The sequence below is a fragment of the Mustela nigripes genome, chromosome 2 (assembly GCF_022355385.1).
Source record: "Mustela nigripes isolate SB6536 chromosome 2, MUSNIG.SB6536, whole genome shotgun sequence".
Lineage (NCBI taxonomy): Eukaryota > Metazoa > Chordata > Mammalia > Carnivora > Mustelidae > Mustela > Mustela nigripes.
In genome coordinates, this window is record NC_081558.1 from 211,322,087 (window position 1) to 211,341,802 (window position 19,716).

The 19,716-nt window shown below is 47.2% G+C and overlaps 1 protein-coding gene across 1 annotated transcript in view; it reads right to left on the reverse strand.

The window, feature by feature from the left end:
• Window positions 1-13,341, reverse strand: part of HLCS (holocarboxylase synthetase) — a 206,952-nt gene extending 193,611 nt beyond the window's left edge. Inside the window, exons 1-2 of the mRNA XM_059392331.1 lie at window positions 13,132-13,341; window positions 9,459-9,596 (exon numbers count right to left, since the gene is read on the reverse strand). Coding sequence (XP_059248314.1) covers window positions 9,459-9,596; window positions 13,132-13,326 — 333 coding nt within the window. The 5' untranslated portion in view covers window positions 13,327-13,341. The remainder of the gene's footprint in view (window positions 1-9,458; window positions 9,597-13,131) is intronic.
• Window positions 13,342-19,716: the final 6,375 nt, after the last annotated feature.

Consider the following 19,716-nt stretch of genomic DNA (forward strand, 5'->3'; position numbering starts at 1 on the left):
CCCCACCTAAGTGCATTTCCTCTTTGTAGAAACGCGGTCTGGGAGCCGCAGACCATGCAAACTCCCCAGGCAGCACCGTGTCCTCCATCAAAGCGAAGCCAGGCTGTCGCCCAGGCATCCAGCACTGTTTGTCTAAAAGCAGACAGTTTGCACTTCAAGGTGGAAACAAAGGGATTGAGAAAGAAAAGGGAAGTCAAACCAAAGGCTTACCCCGAAGATCAAAGGAGAGGAAGCCCCGGTCAGCCCCAAACAAAGGGATTTCCTGGCAGAAATCCCTTCCATAACCAAAGCTCGGACTTGGGGTTACCTCGATGACAGGAGGCGGTGGTGGACCTGCTCTACTCAACACACGTCCTCGAGGAGGGCCGGGGCCACTGGATTACATGCTCCGGGCGGGGCGGCCTCCAGCGAACTGTCCTTCCCAAGGCTGCCTGCAGCACGTTGCGGGGGGGTAAGGAGGGGAGGATGAAGTTCTGCAGCAAATGTGGGGGCAACTGTGGGAGCAGACGTGGCAACAGGCAGCTGATCGTCCTCCGCGGAGGAGGCGATGCTAGACCACAGGACCCGGATATGCACCCAGTTTCAGGCCAGACGTGACCCGGAATGTATTAGATGTCATTAACATTTTTTTTTTAAAAGAGAGGGAGGTGACAGGCGGCAGAGGGAGAAGGAGAATCTCAAGCAGGCTCCACACCCAGATGGGGGGCTCGATCTCACCACCCCGAGATCATGACCTGAACTGAAATCAAGAGTTGGACACGCAACCAACTGAGCCACCTAGGAGACACCAAGTCGACTGATTCAAACATTAAAGATCTTCTGAGAAAAAGACTGAGCTCCCCCAAGGAAGAAGACCTCGTGACTCCAGTAGCCACACCTACTTGCCCTGAGTGTCCCGCCTTTCCGCTGGCCCTGCAAATTCTGGACGGGCACCCTCCACCATCAGGGGAGCCAATTCTTTAAATAAATGTTTCTGGATCTCTCTCCCCACCACCTCCCTCCCCCCACCCCCGCATGTTTGTATATTTATATATACACATACACGTATATGGGCATACACGCGCTTTCTTTCTTCTAAACCAACTTAATTATAATTAATTATACACGAGGTTTTTAAAAATTTGTAGCGACAAACTGGAGGAAGGAAGGTGAGACACGCAGAGACAGGAGGAATGTGAAACTCAGAGAGGGGGGAAAGGGGTTACCCCTGCAGCCTTCAGTTCGCAAATACAGAAGACAAAGGATGGCTACAAACCCCATTCTCATTCTCTGTCATTTGAAAAGATAATGTGCCCTACCATGTTTCAGGAGAGGGGTGCTGGAAAATCAAGCGACGGGATAAGGGACGTCACAGCTGCACAGAAAGCAAAAGCTGACATGATCAGTGAAACCATGTCGTACTGCAGAACCGGGACTGACAAGACACCCCAGGAAAAAGGAGGTCCTGGGGCCTTAATTGGCCGAGTACCGGAGCCTCCGTCAGAAAATAAGAGAAAGACCCTTGCTGTCACAGACTGTTTACAGTGCTTGGGTCCTGGAGGAGTCCCATAGGCCCCTAAGGCCCCCATCTAAGGGTCGACAGCATTAGCCTCCCCGACTGGTCATGGCCCACTTCCCGTGCCCATCCCACCGATGCCGGTAAGGTGAGGAAGAAGTTTTAAAAGGCACCCCAGGTGTGGCACGCCTGGGTGGTTCAGCTGGTTGGGCATCGGCCTTCGGGTCAGGTCTCAGGTCATGGTCCCAGGGTCCAGGATTGAGCCCCGTGGTGCTCCCTGCCCAGCAGGGAGGCTGCTTCTCCCTCTCCCACTGCCCTTCCTGCAGCTTGTGTGCATGCACGCTCGCTCTCTCGCTCTCTCTCTCTTTCTCTCAAGTAAGTAAATAGATAAATCTTTAAAAGAAAAAAGAGAAAGAGACATCCCAAGTGTTTTCGTTACCCACTGCGGTGTAACAAACCACCCAAAATGTAGCGGCTTCAGCTAATCATTTATTTTGTTCAGTCTCAATGCGGGCAGGGCTTGGCAGGGACAGTTCAACTCTGCTCCAGGAGGCTCGGGTCCAGTCCCTCCACTGGGCCAGGATGCTCTACTTCCAGGATGGCTCCCTCACCTGGCCAGTGAGAGCTGCCCACCGGCTGGAGCTGCCCACTGTCCTCACTTGGCAGCAAGGGAGGTGCATTCCCAGAGCCCAGGCAGAAGCTGCCACGTGTCCTACGATCTAGCCTTGGAAGTCCCGTGCACCACATCATATAGGACAATCCACTACCCTGAGTCTGGCCAGCTCCTGCTCCTCCCCTTGGTGTGAATGGCCCATCCAAAGATGGACTTACTCCTTCAACCCAGGTCCCTGCACGAGAAAGATGCACAGAGCAGAGCCCAGAGCAGAGTCCCAGCTTGAAATCACTGCGGAGCCCACACATCGGCCAACCAAGAAACCAAGATCTGTTGTTAGAAGCCACTGAGATGCTAGGGTCATCTGTTACTGCAGCAAAGCTGACCAAAACAATGCACGAAACTGCATTCCTTACAGCGGCCCCTCCCGAGCCCTTCCGCCCTACTCCCAATCTCCACGAGTGATCCCCGATCCACCAAAAACTACCGTCCCTAGGATAAAGCCCAAATTCTTAATGAGTGCATATAAACCTTCTGTGATCTTTGCATTATGTGCATTTGCTGACTATCGAAGAATATTCAGCTCTGCTACGTGGAAAAACAAGAGCGTGGGCGAAACCCATACATGAAGTATGTAACTTACAAGACATGCTAAAGATTGAGGACATCAGTGGAACATACGTGTAATGAACACAGGTAAAATGGAAAGAACCAAGGAAAGCACTACCCCTAGTCAGAGTCGTAGACATACCAAGTAAATCTTAAATATTATTATTTTTTAAGATTTTATTTATTTATTTGACAGAGATCACAAGTAGGCAGAGAGGCAGGCAGAGAGAGAGGAAGGGAAGCAGGCTCCCCGCTGAGCAGAGAGCCCGATGCAGGGCTCGATCCCAGGACCCTGGGACCATGACCTGAGCCAAAGGCAGAGGCCTTAACCCACTGAGCCACTCTGGTGCCCCAAATCTTAATTATTATTAAGATACAAATCATGCTACCTTGAGACTGACAGTTCAGTCATCCCTGAATCAGCCACCCCTTAGAGTTCCACGTATACTCTGCCTAGAAACAGATGAAAAGCACAGCTGGCACACAGCTCTTCCAGGACACAAGTCCTGAGTCTCCCCAGCAGAACAAGTGTGTGCCAGCCACACACACCCTCCACCTGACAAGCCCCTGCTTTAACCTCCTCTGGGCCCTCGCAGCTAATCCTAAGGGTCAGCTGACCCCAGATCTCTCCACGTGCTTCTTGCTGCATGTTTTGAAATTAATCCATGAACTGTGTCATTCACGTACCTTAACTTGGTCTGCAAGCTTCTCTACTCTGTGACTGCTGGGAAAGCCTGCCTGGTCATGCTCTTTTTTTTTTTTTTTTTTTTTTTTTTTTTTTTAAGATTTTACTTTTAAGTAACCTCTACACCCAATGTGGGGCTCAACTCCTAAGCTCAAGATAAAAGCTGCACGCTCTACGGACGTAGCCAGCCAGGTGCCCTGGTTTTTAAAAGCTACTGCTGCATCCAGATAATTTTCCACACGACAGTCCAGCCCATCGTTCTCCTCTGGCCTTATCTTGGGCCACTCCCCCAAGTCATGTTACTGCAGATGAAATTGTACTGACCCAGTCCTCAGGTGCAAACCTCTGTATGCTTCTGCACCTGCCGTTCTACCGGGAAACCCTTCCCTCCTCTGCACCAAATCCCTGTTTTTCCTTTGAAACTCATCTATCACCTTCCCCGGAAAGTCCTTCCTGACCTCACCCTGCTTGGGCATGGAGCCCACTTTAAAAAAAGGAATGGATCTCATAGTTCACTGTCTTCTCATTAACTCTGCAGTTCTTATTTGGGTTGATTGCTTAATGGGGTTTTGCTTTTAGGGGGGCGTCTATGAATCTATGTATCTTGCACTTGACTCTCAAGTCCTTTGAGTTTAACGGGACCCTGAGATGGTAAAGTGAAAATCTGTATGTAAGAAAGACTTTGAACTTGATACATGTCACATTCTTTCCTATTTCTAGGATTATGGAACTCTTACAGATATTTAAAATATCCTTTTTAATTGTGGATATCTCAAATGACTTTTTAAAAAAAAAAACTTTTTTAATTTTATTGACTTATTTGAGAGAGAGAGTGAGAGAGAGAGAAAGCATGAAGGGGGAGGGGCAAAGGGGAAGGAGAAGCAGACTCCCTGCTGAGCTGGAGCCCCACACCCTGGGATCATGACCTGAGCCAAAACCAAGAGCTGGACCGTTAACCAACTGAACCACCCAAGCACCCCTCAAATTACTTCCATTTGTGGTCATTCTATAGACTCCAACAACAAATAAATGAATCTTAGGAATTCAGTTTTTATTTATTCTTAAAGATTTTCTTTATTTATTTGACACACAGAGTGAAAGAGAGAGAGAGAGCACAAGCAGGAGGATGTATAAGGCAAAGGCAGAGGGAGACGGAGGGCCTGTACTGAGCAGGGAGCCTGATGTGGGACTCGATCCCAGGACCTTGGGATCATGACCTGCGCCGAAGGCAGATGCTTAACTGACGAAGCCACCCAGGCGTCCCCGGAATTCAGTTCTGAAAAAATTGTAGCCTTCATATATTCATATTTTCATTAAGTCATTCATTAAAGTATTTACTGAACATCTGCTGTGTTCCACTTATTTTACTAAGGTGCCACAATAAATACCAGTGGAGCATGGTAGATTCAGCTCAATTTTCAGTGCGTTCTGTAATAACATTAACAGTCTTGTTTAGTAAGAACTGATGACCCAAAAGTCATACATAATTCTTTTGTTGCCAAAAATTCACTTGCTATGAAGGCACTCATCCATTCATCTAGGGTTTATCAAGTGCCTATCACATGCCACACTGTGTGCCAGCGCTGGAGTGATGTGTCCTATGGAGATGCAGGGTGCATTCAGAGATGATGGTCCCTGTCAACTTGGGGAGCTCACAGTGTGGGAGGGACAACAGCTAAGTAAATGAACAGTTAAAGTTCACCGAGACAAGCACAATGGGAGGGCATGGATTGGAGGGGTGGTGGGCAACCCACTGAGCCAGGTGCCTGACATCAATTCCTTTTTAAGTTTTAAGGCCCAACTTATAAAATAAAGTACAGTGTAATAGCCAGAGTGGTCCAAAAAATATCTCGGAATGTCTCTGGCTCCTGGTTGCGAGACCCACCGAAGCCTCTGATCGTAAAGAAAATGAATTATCTGGACAGTAGTCGTCTTCCTTGGGGAGTAGGAAGGGGCACGTTCTTTCTCCCTCAGAAAATTAAGAAATAAGTCATTGCCATTAAGCAAGATCTTAAGTAAATCTTCATTAGAATGTATATTAAATGAAATGAAAACTGTGAGAAATGTTAATTATCTCCCAAAATCTGGTCTTCTGTTCTTCCCTTCCTTTCCTTGTCCCGCGAGGACTGCAGGTCGCAGCCTGCCCTGCGGCTAAGGGGACAGGTACATGAGTGGCCTGTGAAACTTCCGATCTCAGTTTTTAAAGGGGAAGCTGACTGGCCCTGATCCCCTCTCATCCCCCAACCTGAGGGCGAGAATGTGCAGGAGGCTGACAACAGCAGCGGGGCTAACAGGAACCAGCCTCTACCAAGAGAGCGAACAAGGGGCGCCTGGGTGGCTCAGTGGGTTAAGCCGCTGCCTTCAGCTCAGGTCATGATCTCAGGGTCCTGGGATCGAGTCCCGCATCGGGCTCCCTGCTCAGCGGGGAGCCTGTTTCCCCTTTTCTCTCTCTGCCTGCCTCTCTGCTACTTGTTCTCTCTCTCTCTCTCTCTCTCTCTGTAAAATAAATAAATAAATAAAATCTTTAAAAAAAAAAAAAGAAGAAGTGAACGAGGCAGGCAGAGAGGAGCTGAGGGCAACACACAGAAGGGAACTGGGTGCCTGGATGGCCTTACACAGCAGAACCGCCTCCCTGAGAGAGAAAGAAACTTCTAGCTTTTTGCTCTGCGATGGTTCGGGGTCTCTGATACAGTAGCTCTCTACATTAGCCTCTACCCTCCATAACACAGTAACGATGTTCCCTCAGATGCGCCACGTCTTTGAACCCCAGAAAGGGGTACAATTAAGGAACAATAAGTTAGGAACTCAAGAACAGAGCAGTCACATTTTGTGTTAAGGAATCTGCGCATACTTTATGTAACAGTAATATTTTAGAAATCCTGGTGTTGGTTTTAAGCCAAAATCTTACTACATACCAAGTAATATTAGCATGTCTAAGAAAACATCAAGCTTACTCTAAGTTTAATAATTTCTAAGAATTATGTAAGTGTTCAGTAACATGATGTTTGGTCACTCAGATGACTTATGTTATCTAAAAAGAAGTTGGTTTGGGGAGGGAGAAGGTAGGGGCAGGGGAGGAAGAATGCGTGGATAGACTCTGGGGGCTCACATAGGTACATGTTCCATTCGTGGGTATTTATCATATAATTTCAAATTCATCAGCGAATGAAGGCCATGCATGAACCAATGACAAGAGTACACTTTTGATCAAGGATTAGGATTAACCCAAGTCTGTCTGGCTAGAATCCAAAAATAAAATACAGTGTATTAAGATATTTGAGCCTCTGAACAGGACAAATATTATTCAGAAATTCCATTAACCGTGATCACAACTTTTTGTTAAACTTCTAAGAATGGTAAATTAGGACTTAAAAGCCCAAATCGGTTAAAAAAAAAAAGGTTAAAAAAAAAGGCCAAATATTGGCACTTTCACGATTCAACCTAATTGATAACTTAATTTGTAATTTTAATACACTGAAAATCATTGTTTTAAACAAAAAGGACTTTCTGAGTAGTCTCTTCTGCTTTGGTGAATGCTTGAGTTCACCAAAAAATTTCACATCACCAGTTGGCGTCCTTCTACTGAACACAGGAGAAGAGCCATGAGCACTGCTGGCTTGGCCTCGGGTTAATGTAAGCTTTGTTGTTATGACTAGGAAAAGGCAATGTCTAGATCTCTTTAAGTCTAGATCTCTTTAAAACTACTAATGCATCCCTCTGGCTACTAGAAAGGGTATGGACACTGGTTAAAACTTCATCTGCCATTTAGCAGCTGGTGGCTTTAGAAACGCCATTTAAGGGGCGCCTGGGTGGTTCAGTAGGTTAAGCGTCTGCCTTCAGCTCGGGTCATGACCCCAGGGTCCTGGAATCAAGTCCCGCATCGGGGCTCCCTGCTCAATGGGGAGACGGCTTCTTCCTCTCCATCTGCCCCCCAAACCCAGCTTGTGATCGCTCTCTCTCACTCACGCTTACTCTCAAATAAATAAAATCTTTAAAAAAAAAAAAGAAAAGAAAGAAATGCCATTTAATCTTAAGGCTTCAGTTTTCTTCTCTTTAAAATGACAAGAATAGGGGCACCTGGGTGGCTCAGTGGGTTAAAGCCTCTGCCTTCAGCTTAGGTCATGATTCCAGGGTCCTGGGATCGAGCCCTGCATCAGGGAGCCTGCTTCGCTTCCTCCTCTCTCTCTGCCTGCCTCTCTGCCTACTTGTGATCTCTGTCAAATAAATAAATAAAATCTTAAAAATAAATAAAATAAATAAACAAAATGACAAGAATAATATCATATAGAATTGGCTGGATAAATGGTATTATTATTATTATCCTAAGTCTATATAAGGCTTGATAAAACATCAGGAGGCTGCCCAAGGACATGGAGCACCACAGCACAGGGACGGCTCTCGGGCCACCCAGACACAGTTTCTTGCTCTCCTTTAAATATCTTTACCCGTCTCATGGCCTTTACTTCAGTCTACCCTGAATTCTAGTCAGTTTTTCTCGTCTTCCTCCTCTCTTCCTTTTCTCTCATCCCAATACAGTGGCTTGAAGATGGTGTTTGTAAAATGGAAATCCAGTGACGACAACGGCTACCATCAGCAAAACCCCTGCTGGAGTATCCAGGGGCCGGCAGGGATCACATGGTGGCTGAGTGAAGGCGGCGAGGCAAGGACTCATGCAGACACCCAAGGGGAAGAAACCCACAAGGGGGCTTAGGGTGGGACTTCCACGAGCCTAAGGGCATGACCGAGTCTGGTGAGAAGCCATCCCCTGAAGCTTGAGCCACAGTGAGTTTCCCTGGATTTGTGTCTAGGAAGAGAACTCCAGCCATCAAGAGGAAAACCCACGGACACAAGACAGGACTACATTTCCACGGTTTAAACCAAAAGATCTGAAGCGGAGCACGAAATGAAGAGTGGAAAAGAAGGAGGCGAGTGGAGACCGCCGGGGGTGGGGGGCCCTCAGTGAATTGGGACCTGCACAGCGGGAAGGATGCAGGAGATGAGAGGAAAACCAGGTTGGGGTGTTCCTCTGAGACTGTCTTTTTTTTTTCCAGCAGAGAAATATATGCAACTACTTTTAGACAGGTTATGAATTTGGAAGTGTTATCAGAATACTCCAGCAGAACTGGGTATTTACCCTAAAGATACAAACGCAGTGATCTGAAGGGGCACGTGCACCCGAATGTTTATAGCAGCAAAGTCCACAATAGCCAAACTACGGAAAGAACCTAGATGTCCATCAACAGATGAATGGATCAAGAAGATGTGGTATATATACACAATGGAATACTATGCAGCCATCAAAAGAAATGAAATCTTGCCATGTGCGATGACGTGGATGGAAAAGAGTGTATTATGCTGAGATATATAAGTCAATCAGAGAAAGACAATTATCATAAGATCTCCCTGATATGAGGAAGTGGAGAGGCAACGTGGGGTATTTGGGGGGTAGGAAAGGAATAAATGAAACAAGATGGGATTGGGAGGGAGACAAACCATAAAAGACTCTTAATCTCACAAAACAAACTGAGGGTTGCCAGGGGGAGAGGGGTAGGGAGAGGGTGGTTGGGTTATGGACATTGGGGAGGGTATGTGCTATGGTGAGTGCTGTGAAGTGTGTAAACCTGGTGATTCACAGACCTGTACCCCTGGGGCTAATAATACATTACATGTTTATTAAAAAATTTAAAAATTAAAAAAAAAAAAGAATACTCTAGCGGAGGCATCTAGGAAATACATAGGGATAAAAGTTAACCACTCGGGCTGATTTGAAGAAGTGGAGGGACGGGCTAGATGTTCCTCGAGCAGCGCTGCCCAGTGAAAACATGACATGAGCCCCAAACACAAGCCACTCAGGCAGTTTTTCTAGCAGCCACATTCAAAAAAGTAAAAAGAAACAGGTGAAAATGATTTTAATGATATTTTTTTCTTTAACCCAAAATGTCCACAAAAGAAAGGGGGTCACAGAGGCCAGGAAAGAACAGGGGGGAAAATACAAATTTACTTTTGGTTAAGACATAGTTTCCTTCTGAGACACAAATTAAAAACATGTTACTCACGGTTTCTGAAGAGGACGACGGTCTCTGTAAACTATCACCTTGCACCCAAATGCTCTCTGTCACAAATGCGATGTGCTCTGCTTCAAGTATAAAAGGAGACACAAGAAACAGGGCCCATTTGTTCAAGTCATCAATGGACTGGACAGAGGGAAAGAAATACACAAAAAGAGGATTCAATATCAATTCAAATCACAACAGCCACTTACATCAACTCTGGGACCTCCCCTCCTCTGTAATTCCAGGCAGCATGGAGATAAGGTTACCAGACTCTCTCCTCCTACAGACCACATTAATCCTGAGCCTCTGGTTGAACTGCGACTATTTAAACACCTGCAACATCCCCTTTTTTCACAACTTTAACATCTCTAGGTATGTGCGATCCACCATTAATTCTGAAGCTGGGCTTACCCCCACCATTCCTTACTTCTTAGAGCATGAGGAGTTCCTCCGATCACAACTCAAACGCACATTTAAAAGTGGGGAGACTCGGGGCACCTGGGTGGCTCAGTGGGTTAAAGCCTCTGTCTTCGGCTCAGGTCATGATCTCAGGGTCCTGGGATCAAGCCCCAAATCAGGCTCTCTGCTCAGCAGGGAGCCTGCTTCCCCCTTTCCCTCCTCCTGCCTCTCTGCCTACTTGTGATCTCTCTCTCTGTGTCAAATAAATAAAATCTTTAAAAAATAAATTAACTAAATAAATTTTAAAATAATAAAAGGACAGTAAGTGAATTTTGAAGGCTTTAACCCACTAAAAACAAGGCATATCCAGAGCAGAAAAGCTGACACATAAGGGTACACAGGGTGAGCCCTTTCAACATCACCAAAACAGAAGGTCAAGGCACCACAGCCCGTTTACCAATTCAAACTTGCCCTTTTGATCTGGGAGGATCAAAAGATGTTTCCACCTGGCCCAGTAACCTGGCACATAGTAAACTATTAATAAACATCTACTGAACTAGTGAATGAATGAAAATTTGGAGGAGAGAAAACTCCTCTCCATGGATTAACATAATTATCATTATAGCAGTTAACGACAAACAACAGACTGTCCACCTTACGCAAACACAGAACACGTGTATATTCGACAAAAAGCTTAAAATTTCAAATGTGTTTAAAGTCTTCGATTATAGTTATCAATATCGTGGGAGCTTCAATTACATACACATATGCATTCTATGCATCTGATTCTAAATATATGAAGTCAAGAGACGACAAAGACAGAAGATTCATTTCTTTTTTTTTTTAAGATTTTATTTATTTATTGATTTGACACACAGAGAGAGAACAGCTCAAGTAGGGAGAGAGGCTGGCAGAGAGAGAGGGGGAAGCAGATTCCCTGCCAAGCAGAGAGCCTGATGCGGGGCTTGATCCCAGGACCCTGAGATCATGACCTGAGCTGAAGGCAGAGGCTTAACCCACTGAGCCACCCAGGTGCCCCAGAAGATTCATTTCTGTAAAGTCACTTCAGTCCAGATAGACTGACAAGGTAGCTAGCCCACAAATCATTAGCCCCACCTTATTTTATAGCTGAAATCAACAGCAGCTAATCATTAGTCAAATTTTCCAATCGTGGGCCTTAACCGTCAGAGCTGAAACCCAACGACCACTAACCACTTCTTCATTCACTGAAATGAAGTCACTGAGTGACTATTCTAGGGCAAGCTGGAAACTAAGCTAAAAAGACCCAATTCCTAGGGAGGAAAAGATAAAAACTGGAAATATGAAGGTTGATTTAAAGTGGATGGTGGCGGGGCGGGGTGGGGGGCGGTGCCTGGGTGGCTCAGTGGGTTAAGCCTCTGCTTAAGTCTCAGGTCATGATCTCAGGATCCTGGGATCATCCATCAGGCTCTCTGCTCAGCAGGGAGCCTGCTTCCCCCTCTTTCTGCCTGCCTCTCTGCCTATTTGTGATCTGTCAAATAAATAAATAAAATCTTTTAAAATAATAATAATAAATAAATAAAGTGGATGAGGGCACAGCGCAGGCCTGTCCCATCTGGTGTGAAGCATGAGAAACAAGCCCTTGAGACAATGATACCTGAGCAAAACTCTAGGGTGAGGCAAGGTTAACTTCAAAAAGCAGGAGCACATCAGGTCATAGAATCCCTGAAAACCCAAGGCTAGCTTGGCAGGGGTGCCCCCACGGTAGGCTGGAGCAGTAGGAAAAAAGCTGAAAAGCTGAAAAGCAGTTACGGTAGTTAACAGATCAGGAAAGTCATGGAAGTCTTCCAAAAGTAAAACTTCTTCCAAGAAAATTTAAAATATTTACATCTCAACATTTTTGAATGTTCAAAATGTTTACTCTAACTGAATTTTTTTTTTTTAAGATTTTATTTATTTGACAGAGAGAATGAACAAGCAGGGGGAGCAGCAGAGGGACAGGGAGAAGCAGGTTCCCCACTGAGCAGGGAGCCCAATGGAGGTCTCCATCGCAGGACCCCGGGATCATGACCTGAGCAGAAGGCGGACCCTTAACGGACTGAGCCACCCACGCACCCTTCTAATGGAAATCTTAAAGGTTATTTTTTTTTTTTTTTAAGTACACGAACCCAGATTGGAAACCACTGCAATAGAAAAAAGCACCCTTCAATCTTTCCTCAGTTTGCTCTCTCTCTCAATCTTGGTTCCTTAAGAGAATTAAGCCCTAATTAATGAACAGGGCCCTCCAGTGGAAGGAGTGTCTCCTGACTCGCTTCTAAGTGGTCCTAGCTCGGCACTCTCAGAACAGAGACAACAGTTACTCACTTTCGGTGGGTTATGGTCTACCAACAGGGAAGGGTACCTGATGATACCCACAGAACTCCATACTTAGGCATACAACAAAGTATTCAAACCTGAGATAAGATTTTAATTCCCATGCGGGTGCTGTGATTTCGCACACGTAGAAAATCTTACTTTAACGCTAAAAGGGAACCGACTTTCCGGAGGGAAGAGGGAAGGGAAACAAAGGGATTAAAAGCAAATACTTCTAAGTGTTCATGAAAACAGTTATGTCAGCGGAAATCTGCGCAGACCGCACGGGGAGGTCCAGTCCCCCTCCAACAGCTGAGTGGACAGAACCGCGGCCCCCTTTACAGAGAGGGGACGGTTCTGCACAGACTGGGCGACCGGCAGGTGAGCGGCTGCACCCGGCAGGTGTCAGGCTCAGCACCGGGTCCAAAACGAAGTGTGTGCGCAACCGAAGTCAAACAGACGCGGAGACCATCCGTGGGGCGCCCGGGTGGGCAAAACTCGCGACCCACAGGGCCATGTTTGTGCCTCGGAGATACCGGGCAGAGACTGAGGATCCGGGTCTCTCCGTGAAGTCAGGCTCAAGCCGACCGCAGCCCGCAGTGCGGGAGGCCGCCAGAAGCGCACTCCGGGTGCGCGGCGCAGCAGCAGCCATGCCTCCCCATACCCTCGACCCGGCACGCCGGGGACGGGGGACGTGTCGCCTGTCGCAGCAGTTCCGGACCTCTGGTCCCCCGTCCGGGCTCCCGGGGATATCGCACGCAGAGGTGCCCCCAAGCCCGCCCTCGGGACCCCAAGCCCGCGACCTCCCGCCTCGCAGAGACCCGGCGCAGCGCGGGGCGGGCGGGCGCTTCCGGCAGCCTGAGCCCCGAGGCCGCGCCTCCCGCCGGCCCCGCCCCCCGCGCGCCCCCGGCCCCGCCCGCACCCCGCCGGCCCCGCGCCCGCCCACCTGGCTCTCGCCGACGCAGAAGACGCGGCCGCCGCGGCTCAGGCACACGCGGGCGTCCCGGGGCCGCGCGGCCGCGCCGCAGAAGGTGAAGGAGCAGCGCGAGGCGCGCAGCCGCTGCACCGTGGCGCGCACGAGCGCGGCCGGTCGGCGCCCCCAGCGCGCCCACAGGTACAGGTAGCACAGCGTGATGAGCATGACCGGCCGGCCGGCGGCGGGGCGCGAGCCCCGCACGCTCGCACCTCGGGCGCTCCCCTCCCGCCCGGCCCCGCCCCGCGCCCGCCCTCCGCGGGCCGGAAGAGGCCGCGCCATAGGGGTGAGGCCGCGCGGGCTGGGGAAGGCCGGCGGGGGCGGGAGTGGGGGCGGGGGTGGGGGTGGGGGGTGAGTACGGAGGGAGGAGCGAGGCCGCGCGGGCGGGGGGGGGGCGGGCCAGGATGGAGGGAGGCCTCGCTGGGGCGTGGGTGGGTGTGGATGGAGGGAGGCTGCGCTGGGAGCAGGGGGGCCGCGCTGGGGGCGGCGGTGCGGTTGGAGGGAGGGAGGGAGACCGCGCTTGCGAAGGGGGGCGGGGGCAGGGAGGGAGGAGGAGGGCCTCGCTTGGGGATGCCGAGGCTGGAGGGAGGCTGAGCTGGGGCTGAGGGTTGAGGGTGGAGGGAGGCTGGGGGCGCTAAGGTGGGGAACCGCGAGCTTGGGTGCTGGGGGGGTGATGGAGGGAGAACGGAGGCATAAGGGAAGAGGAGGCTGTTCAGGTTGGCGAAGGACCAGGGGATTAGGCCCATTTGGCTAGTTTAAGCCAAAGTCCGGCTTCCCTTTCTTGGAGAGCTGGGAGGCAGATTGAAGAAGGGCCTGTGGGCATGTGTGCCTTAACTAGTAGTACCGTATGGGAGTCAGCTACCACGGCCTCTACGCTGTACAGCTGGGAAAATAAGGGGAGACTGGCTTTAATATATTATTCTAAGCCTTCTTGCAAAAAGGAATTTACAGTAAATTACATAAATTAACAGTACAATTATACACACACACACACACACACATATATATGACTCTAAATATTTTAAAATAAGAACTGAAAATAAGTTGAAGATAGACCAGCACTAAAAAGACTGCCTGGTATGGTATTCATGTATATGTGAGTTACCAGTGTGTGAGCATCCTAAAACCAGAAGAAGAAGAGAAACTCATCAATTATGATTCAAGGTTCTTGTCCCCTAAGAGAAGCATAATTATTGTTGATGGTGACAGAGATCTCTCCCATGGAACCTCATTTGTTTTAAAAGGCAGTTTTGCAGGGCGCCTGGGTAGCTCAGTCGGTTAAGCATCAACTCTTGATTTCTACATAGGTCATGATCTCAGGGTCGTGGGATTGAGCCCCCTGTCAGGGTCCACATGCAGCAAAGAGTCTGCTTGAGATCGTGTGTCTGTCTCTCCCCCCCCTCCCCCTCTCCCCACCCCTGATACTTCCCCACCAGCTCATGTGTGCACTCTAATAAATATTTTTTAAAAAATAACAAAAGGCAGTTTCCAAAAAAACGGTGTCCCCAGCAACTCTGAAATGTAGCAAAGATTTTCCCTGTGCTGCTTCCTATTCTGGCCTTTGCTATAAGTAGAAGGCCTAATGCAGTAGCAGTCAGGGACACCAATCCCAGGTCTGTCTTAATCCAACCATAGACGTTTGAAGTGCCCTGACCATTTATTCATCTACGTTAAATCAGTGGTCCAGAAAACCCACTTCCAGAACTTCAGATTTACAGCCAGGTGACAGAGGAACTTTTTCTCAGTGTATACAGCAATAATAGATTTTAAACCAGAGAGAGAATCGGAAAAGAAAGAATCAGCCTCAAAAACAAGGTAAGCATCACAGTGGACCAGAAATAGAAGGACAGTAAGTGATGGGCAGGGCTGAAGCCGTATCCTCCACTTCCCTACAGGACAGTGGCAGTTGGAAAGGGAGTTCCCGCGTGGTCACAAGGCCTAAAATTGTGTCATTGGGTCAGTCCCTGGCGGAAGGAAGGAATGAGTCCTCCTGAAGAAGGCCTTAGCCGTTCCAGGATAACACAGGCCTAACAAGTTAGGAATAAGAAAATGAAAAAGCTTTACAAAGTGATAAACCCTGAGGTTTTACCAGGCAAACCCTTCAGATAGCCTTCTTAGAATTCTTAGAATTAGCTGAATTATGATTCTAAGGACACACCCTCTCCACTCCAGCTAGGTATGAAGAGGTCATCTCCTCTACCCGAAGGTCACAAGCATCTCTAGTTCTTCCAAGTTCCTTAAGAGCTTTGCAGTTCCACCTTCCCAGATACCGTAACTCTATCGAGCCAGAATAGGAACTTTCCAGGTTAGCCCTTAGATACTTCAAGATGTCATGGTCTCAGAAGACATCATGGGGAAGGGTCAGGGTCAGTTCTGTGCACAGCTCTGGGTTATAAAGAATGGGGACCATGGTGGGTCTGAGAAGTCGGTGAGGTCCTTTCTTGACCCTTGGACTGAGGAGCCCTGTTACCGTTCAGGCCCAGGAAGGAGCACAGGAAGGCAGAGGAGTAAGAGAAGTTAAACAGGCACATGGCGCCCTGTTTATGATCCCACCTAAAATAAGGATAACAGCTCAAGGATGGAGCTTATCATTCCTGGATAGCAAAGGGAAATGATGCAAAAATAAGACATCAGGGGATCTCAACTATGTGCATACCTGATTCACCCCTTATAGTCCCTCACCACTCAGAAGTGTGGTCCCTGGACCCGTAGTACTGGCATCCCCCGGGAACTCACAAGAAATGCAGAACCCCGGGCTCCACCCAGACCCACTGAATCAGCATCTGCCCTTCCACAGCATCCCCCAGGTGATTCACAAACATATTAAAATTTCAGCAGCACTGTTGAAACCCGCCTCTGTCTCTCCCTAGGTTTGGGTTGCTCTGGACTCTGCGCTAGACTATTCCAAGCTGGTGTGGAGAACAGACTAGGAAAAGAACACAGACGAGGGATTCAGAAGCAAGACTGTCCTTCACCAGAACGTCACTACAGAAAGGAATTGTGGCACTCACCTGCCAACAACCAACTCAATAACCCGTCACCATGCCTGGCTTCCTACAGGAAAAGCCGACTCCAAGTCTCCTGTCTGCCCCGAGGAGGCATGCCCTGGAAATGATGGTTTGGGGATGAGACAGAGTGTTAACCAAGAGTATCCCTCACCCAGAGGAGCTGTCCTCCCCGCCCCAGCCGCCATTAAATAGATCAACTGTTCCTCCCCAGGGGAAGCCTATCTTGCTGACAGTGACTCTGTCTGCTTCTGGAAAGCACCCTGAACCCAAATGGTCAGAGCTGAATAGGACAGTTTGCCAAGGGATCCCAGACTAGCTGGAAGCGTTTAGTAGATGCTGAATTTTAAATAGGTCTCACTGTAAACAGCTCACATTTAGCAATGGAATTAGGGTCTCCACTTTATGTAGAAGAATTTATTCCCTCCACATCAGTGTTGGAGAGCTAAAAAAATTATATTCAGAGATTCCAGGGTCTCAAGAATGACCCATCTGTTTGAAAAAATATCCTGCGTGGGGCGCCTGGGTGGCTCAGTGGGTTAAGCCTCTGCCTTCAGCTCAGGTCATGATCTCAGGGTCCTGGGATCGAGCCTCGCATCGGGCTCTCTGCTCAGCAGGGAGCCTGTTTCCCTTCCTCTCTCTCTCTGCCTGCCTCTCTGCCTACTTGTGATCTCTGTCTGTGAAATAAATAAATAAAGCCTTTAAAAAAAAATATCCTGCATAAAAATAATTTAAATACACATTTAATTGATGGGTGCCTGGGTGGCTCAGTGGGTTAGGCCGCTGCCTTCGGCTCAGGTCATGATCTCAGGGTCCTGGGATCGAGTCCCGCATCGGGCTCTCTGCTCAGCAGGGAGCCTGCTTCCTCCTCTCTCTCTCTGCTTGCCTCTCTGCCTACTTGTGACCTCTCTTTGTCAAGTAAATAAATAAAATCTTTTGAAAAAATAATAAATAAATAAATAAATACACATTTAATTGAAATCATGAGGATTTTGTTGGTAAAAGCTGTAACTTGAAGAGCTTTTCTTTGACTACTTGAATCTCTATGGTAATGTGTGTTTATGAGCCAGAAAGTGTCAGGGAAACTATCCGCATGTGCAGTTAACTGTTAAGTAAATTAAACTGTTTTAAACCAATAATCCTTTTCATTATTGGTTTAAACCCAAAAAGAAAAATTCAGTTGGGATTGAAAGAAACAAGCTACTGGCAAAAGAATAAATTAGAGGCTTGAGCTGTGATCAGGGCCTCGAAGCGGGGGAAAGTTGTCATTTTAAATCTTGCTGATTAGGAAATGCCAGGCCCTATGGAGGAAGGAATCAAACCAACCACCATCTCACCCGTGGTCAAAGATCAATTTTGGAATCCCAGTTTTTAATTGGAATTTTGTATTAAATTCCAAATAGGAAAATTTTGTCTTAAATGCCTTGTCTGTTTCCATAAATTATTCCTTATATAATTAAGAAAGCTCAGAATGTATTGTTTTAATTGCATTTTATTTTTATAAACTTTGGTTATTTTTCTAATAATGCTTTTGGAAGTTTTATATTTATCAAAACGACTCTAAGTTGTACACAGTCTGTAATTAAGGGGCACCTGGTTGGCTCAGTGGGTTAAACATTTAACTTCTGCTTAGTTCATGATCTCAGGGTCCTGGGATGGAGCCCTGCCTGCCTGTGGAGCTCAGAGGAGTCTGCTTCTCCCTCCTGCTGGACCATCACCTCATGCGCGTACACACCCTCTCAAATAAATAAATTAAATTAAATCTTTTTTAAAAAATACAGATAATAGGGCATCTGGTTGGCTTAGCCAAAAGACACTTGATTTTGGGGTTGTGAGTTTGAGCCCCAGGTTGGGTATGGAGGTTACTTAAAAAATAAAATTTCTATATATATACAGATAATAAAGGCAAGATGTAAGTTGTGACCCAAGAATTAAAGGATGCTTTCACATAAAACCTTAAGAGCCTATATTTGATGTGTCATTATTTCTTAATTATATGGAATGCCAAAATACTACCTGTCTCCCTGCAGCAAAACTAAACATATCAACTGGTAATAAGTAGGTCAAAATAAATGCTAACTGGGAAAACCATTTGAATTTATTCATTATAAATCTTGGTATAACAATATGTAACATTGGTAAGAGAATGTTACATATATTTTAAAAGAACTAAGTTTTAAGATAGGATTTATTTACCAACTACAAAAATGTATTGATTCTAATATTATCAGTAATTCAGTAATAGGCAGAACCAGTTAGTTTGGCTAGAAATCACACACGTATCTTACAATTATATTTTAGGTGACAGTACATGGACACAGTGATGAGGAAATGAAACACAGTGTACAACGCTGTTGTAGACTGCGCTGATTTCAAAGTGGAATGGCGAAGGGGCTCCCTCCCCACTCCTGCACCATCTGGAGGGGGCTGGGGACCGCCTGCTAAATTTCACTGCCTTATAAGAACTTGAAAGTGTCAACTATTAGAATACCAGCACCCTTAAGCTGAAAGCAGGATGAAAACAGTGGAACCAAACTCTCCATCAGGAGAATATGTAAGGAGCCACACCAAACCAGAGCTTATGAATTACTAGGATGCCTGGCTGGCTCAGACAGTCGAGCTTGTGACTCTCGGTCTTGGGGCTGAGTTCGATTCCTCATTACGGAAAGGAGGTAAGCTTCCAAGAAAAATAGGGTCATGTCAGAAGATACAGGAGCCAACCCAAAGGGCCCCGTGCTAGCCAGGCATTAAATTTATGAAGAGCCATGAGATCATGATGATCCACAATAAAAGTTTTAAGTATTCTAAAAGAATGTAGAACATAATCGGCACCACTCATTTTTATTGATTATGTTTGTGTTACTGACTTTTTTATCCTATCGATGAAATTAGTACATTCTCCCTTTAGAAAGCTGTTTCTGAGCCAAGGGAGAATCATCCACACAAAGGCCTCGGAAGCTGTGATACCAAAGCAGAGAGAGCCAGAATGCAGCCGCATCTCGTTTTAAGGCTCCAGAAGAGTGGTGCACCTGGGTGGCTCAGTGGGTTAAGCCTCTGCCTTCAGCTCGGGTCGTGATCTCAGGGTCCTGGGATCAAATCCCAGTCGGGCTCTGCTCAGCGGGGAGCCTGCTTCCCCCCTTCTCTCTCTCTGCCTGCCTCTCTGCCTATTTGTGATCTCTCTCTGTCAAATAAATAAACAAAATCTTGAAAGAAAGAAAAGAAAAAAGAAACAGGCTCCAGAAGAGTGAAATGGTCCTACTGTAACACAGTACAAGATGTCTTAGGTCCAAAGACCTTAAAAATCAGACAAATTTTGAGACTTGATCAGCCAGTGTGCTAAGGACAAGCTTCTCTGGGGCAGAATAAGTAAGGCTTTGATTTGAATCCAGAGAGGGGCTAAGTGAGATGACAGAATCACCGATGTGACCACAACAGATTCAGATTTCTGGATTAATAAGGAATCTGTTGGTATCTCAAGGTTGTTACCTCAAGTGCAACATGAACAAAATCAACTGTATTTCCCCCCACCAATTTCCTCTTTATTCTGATTTCT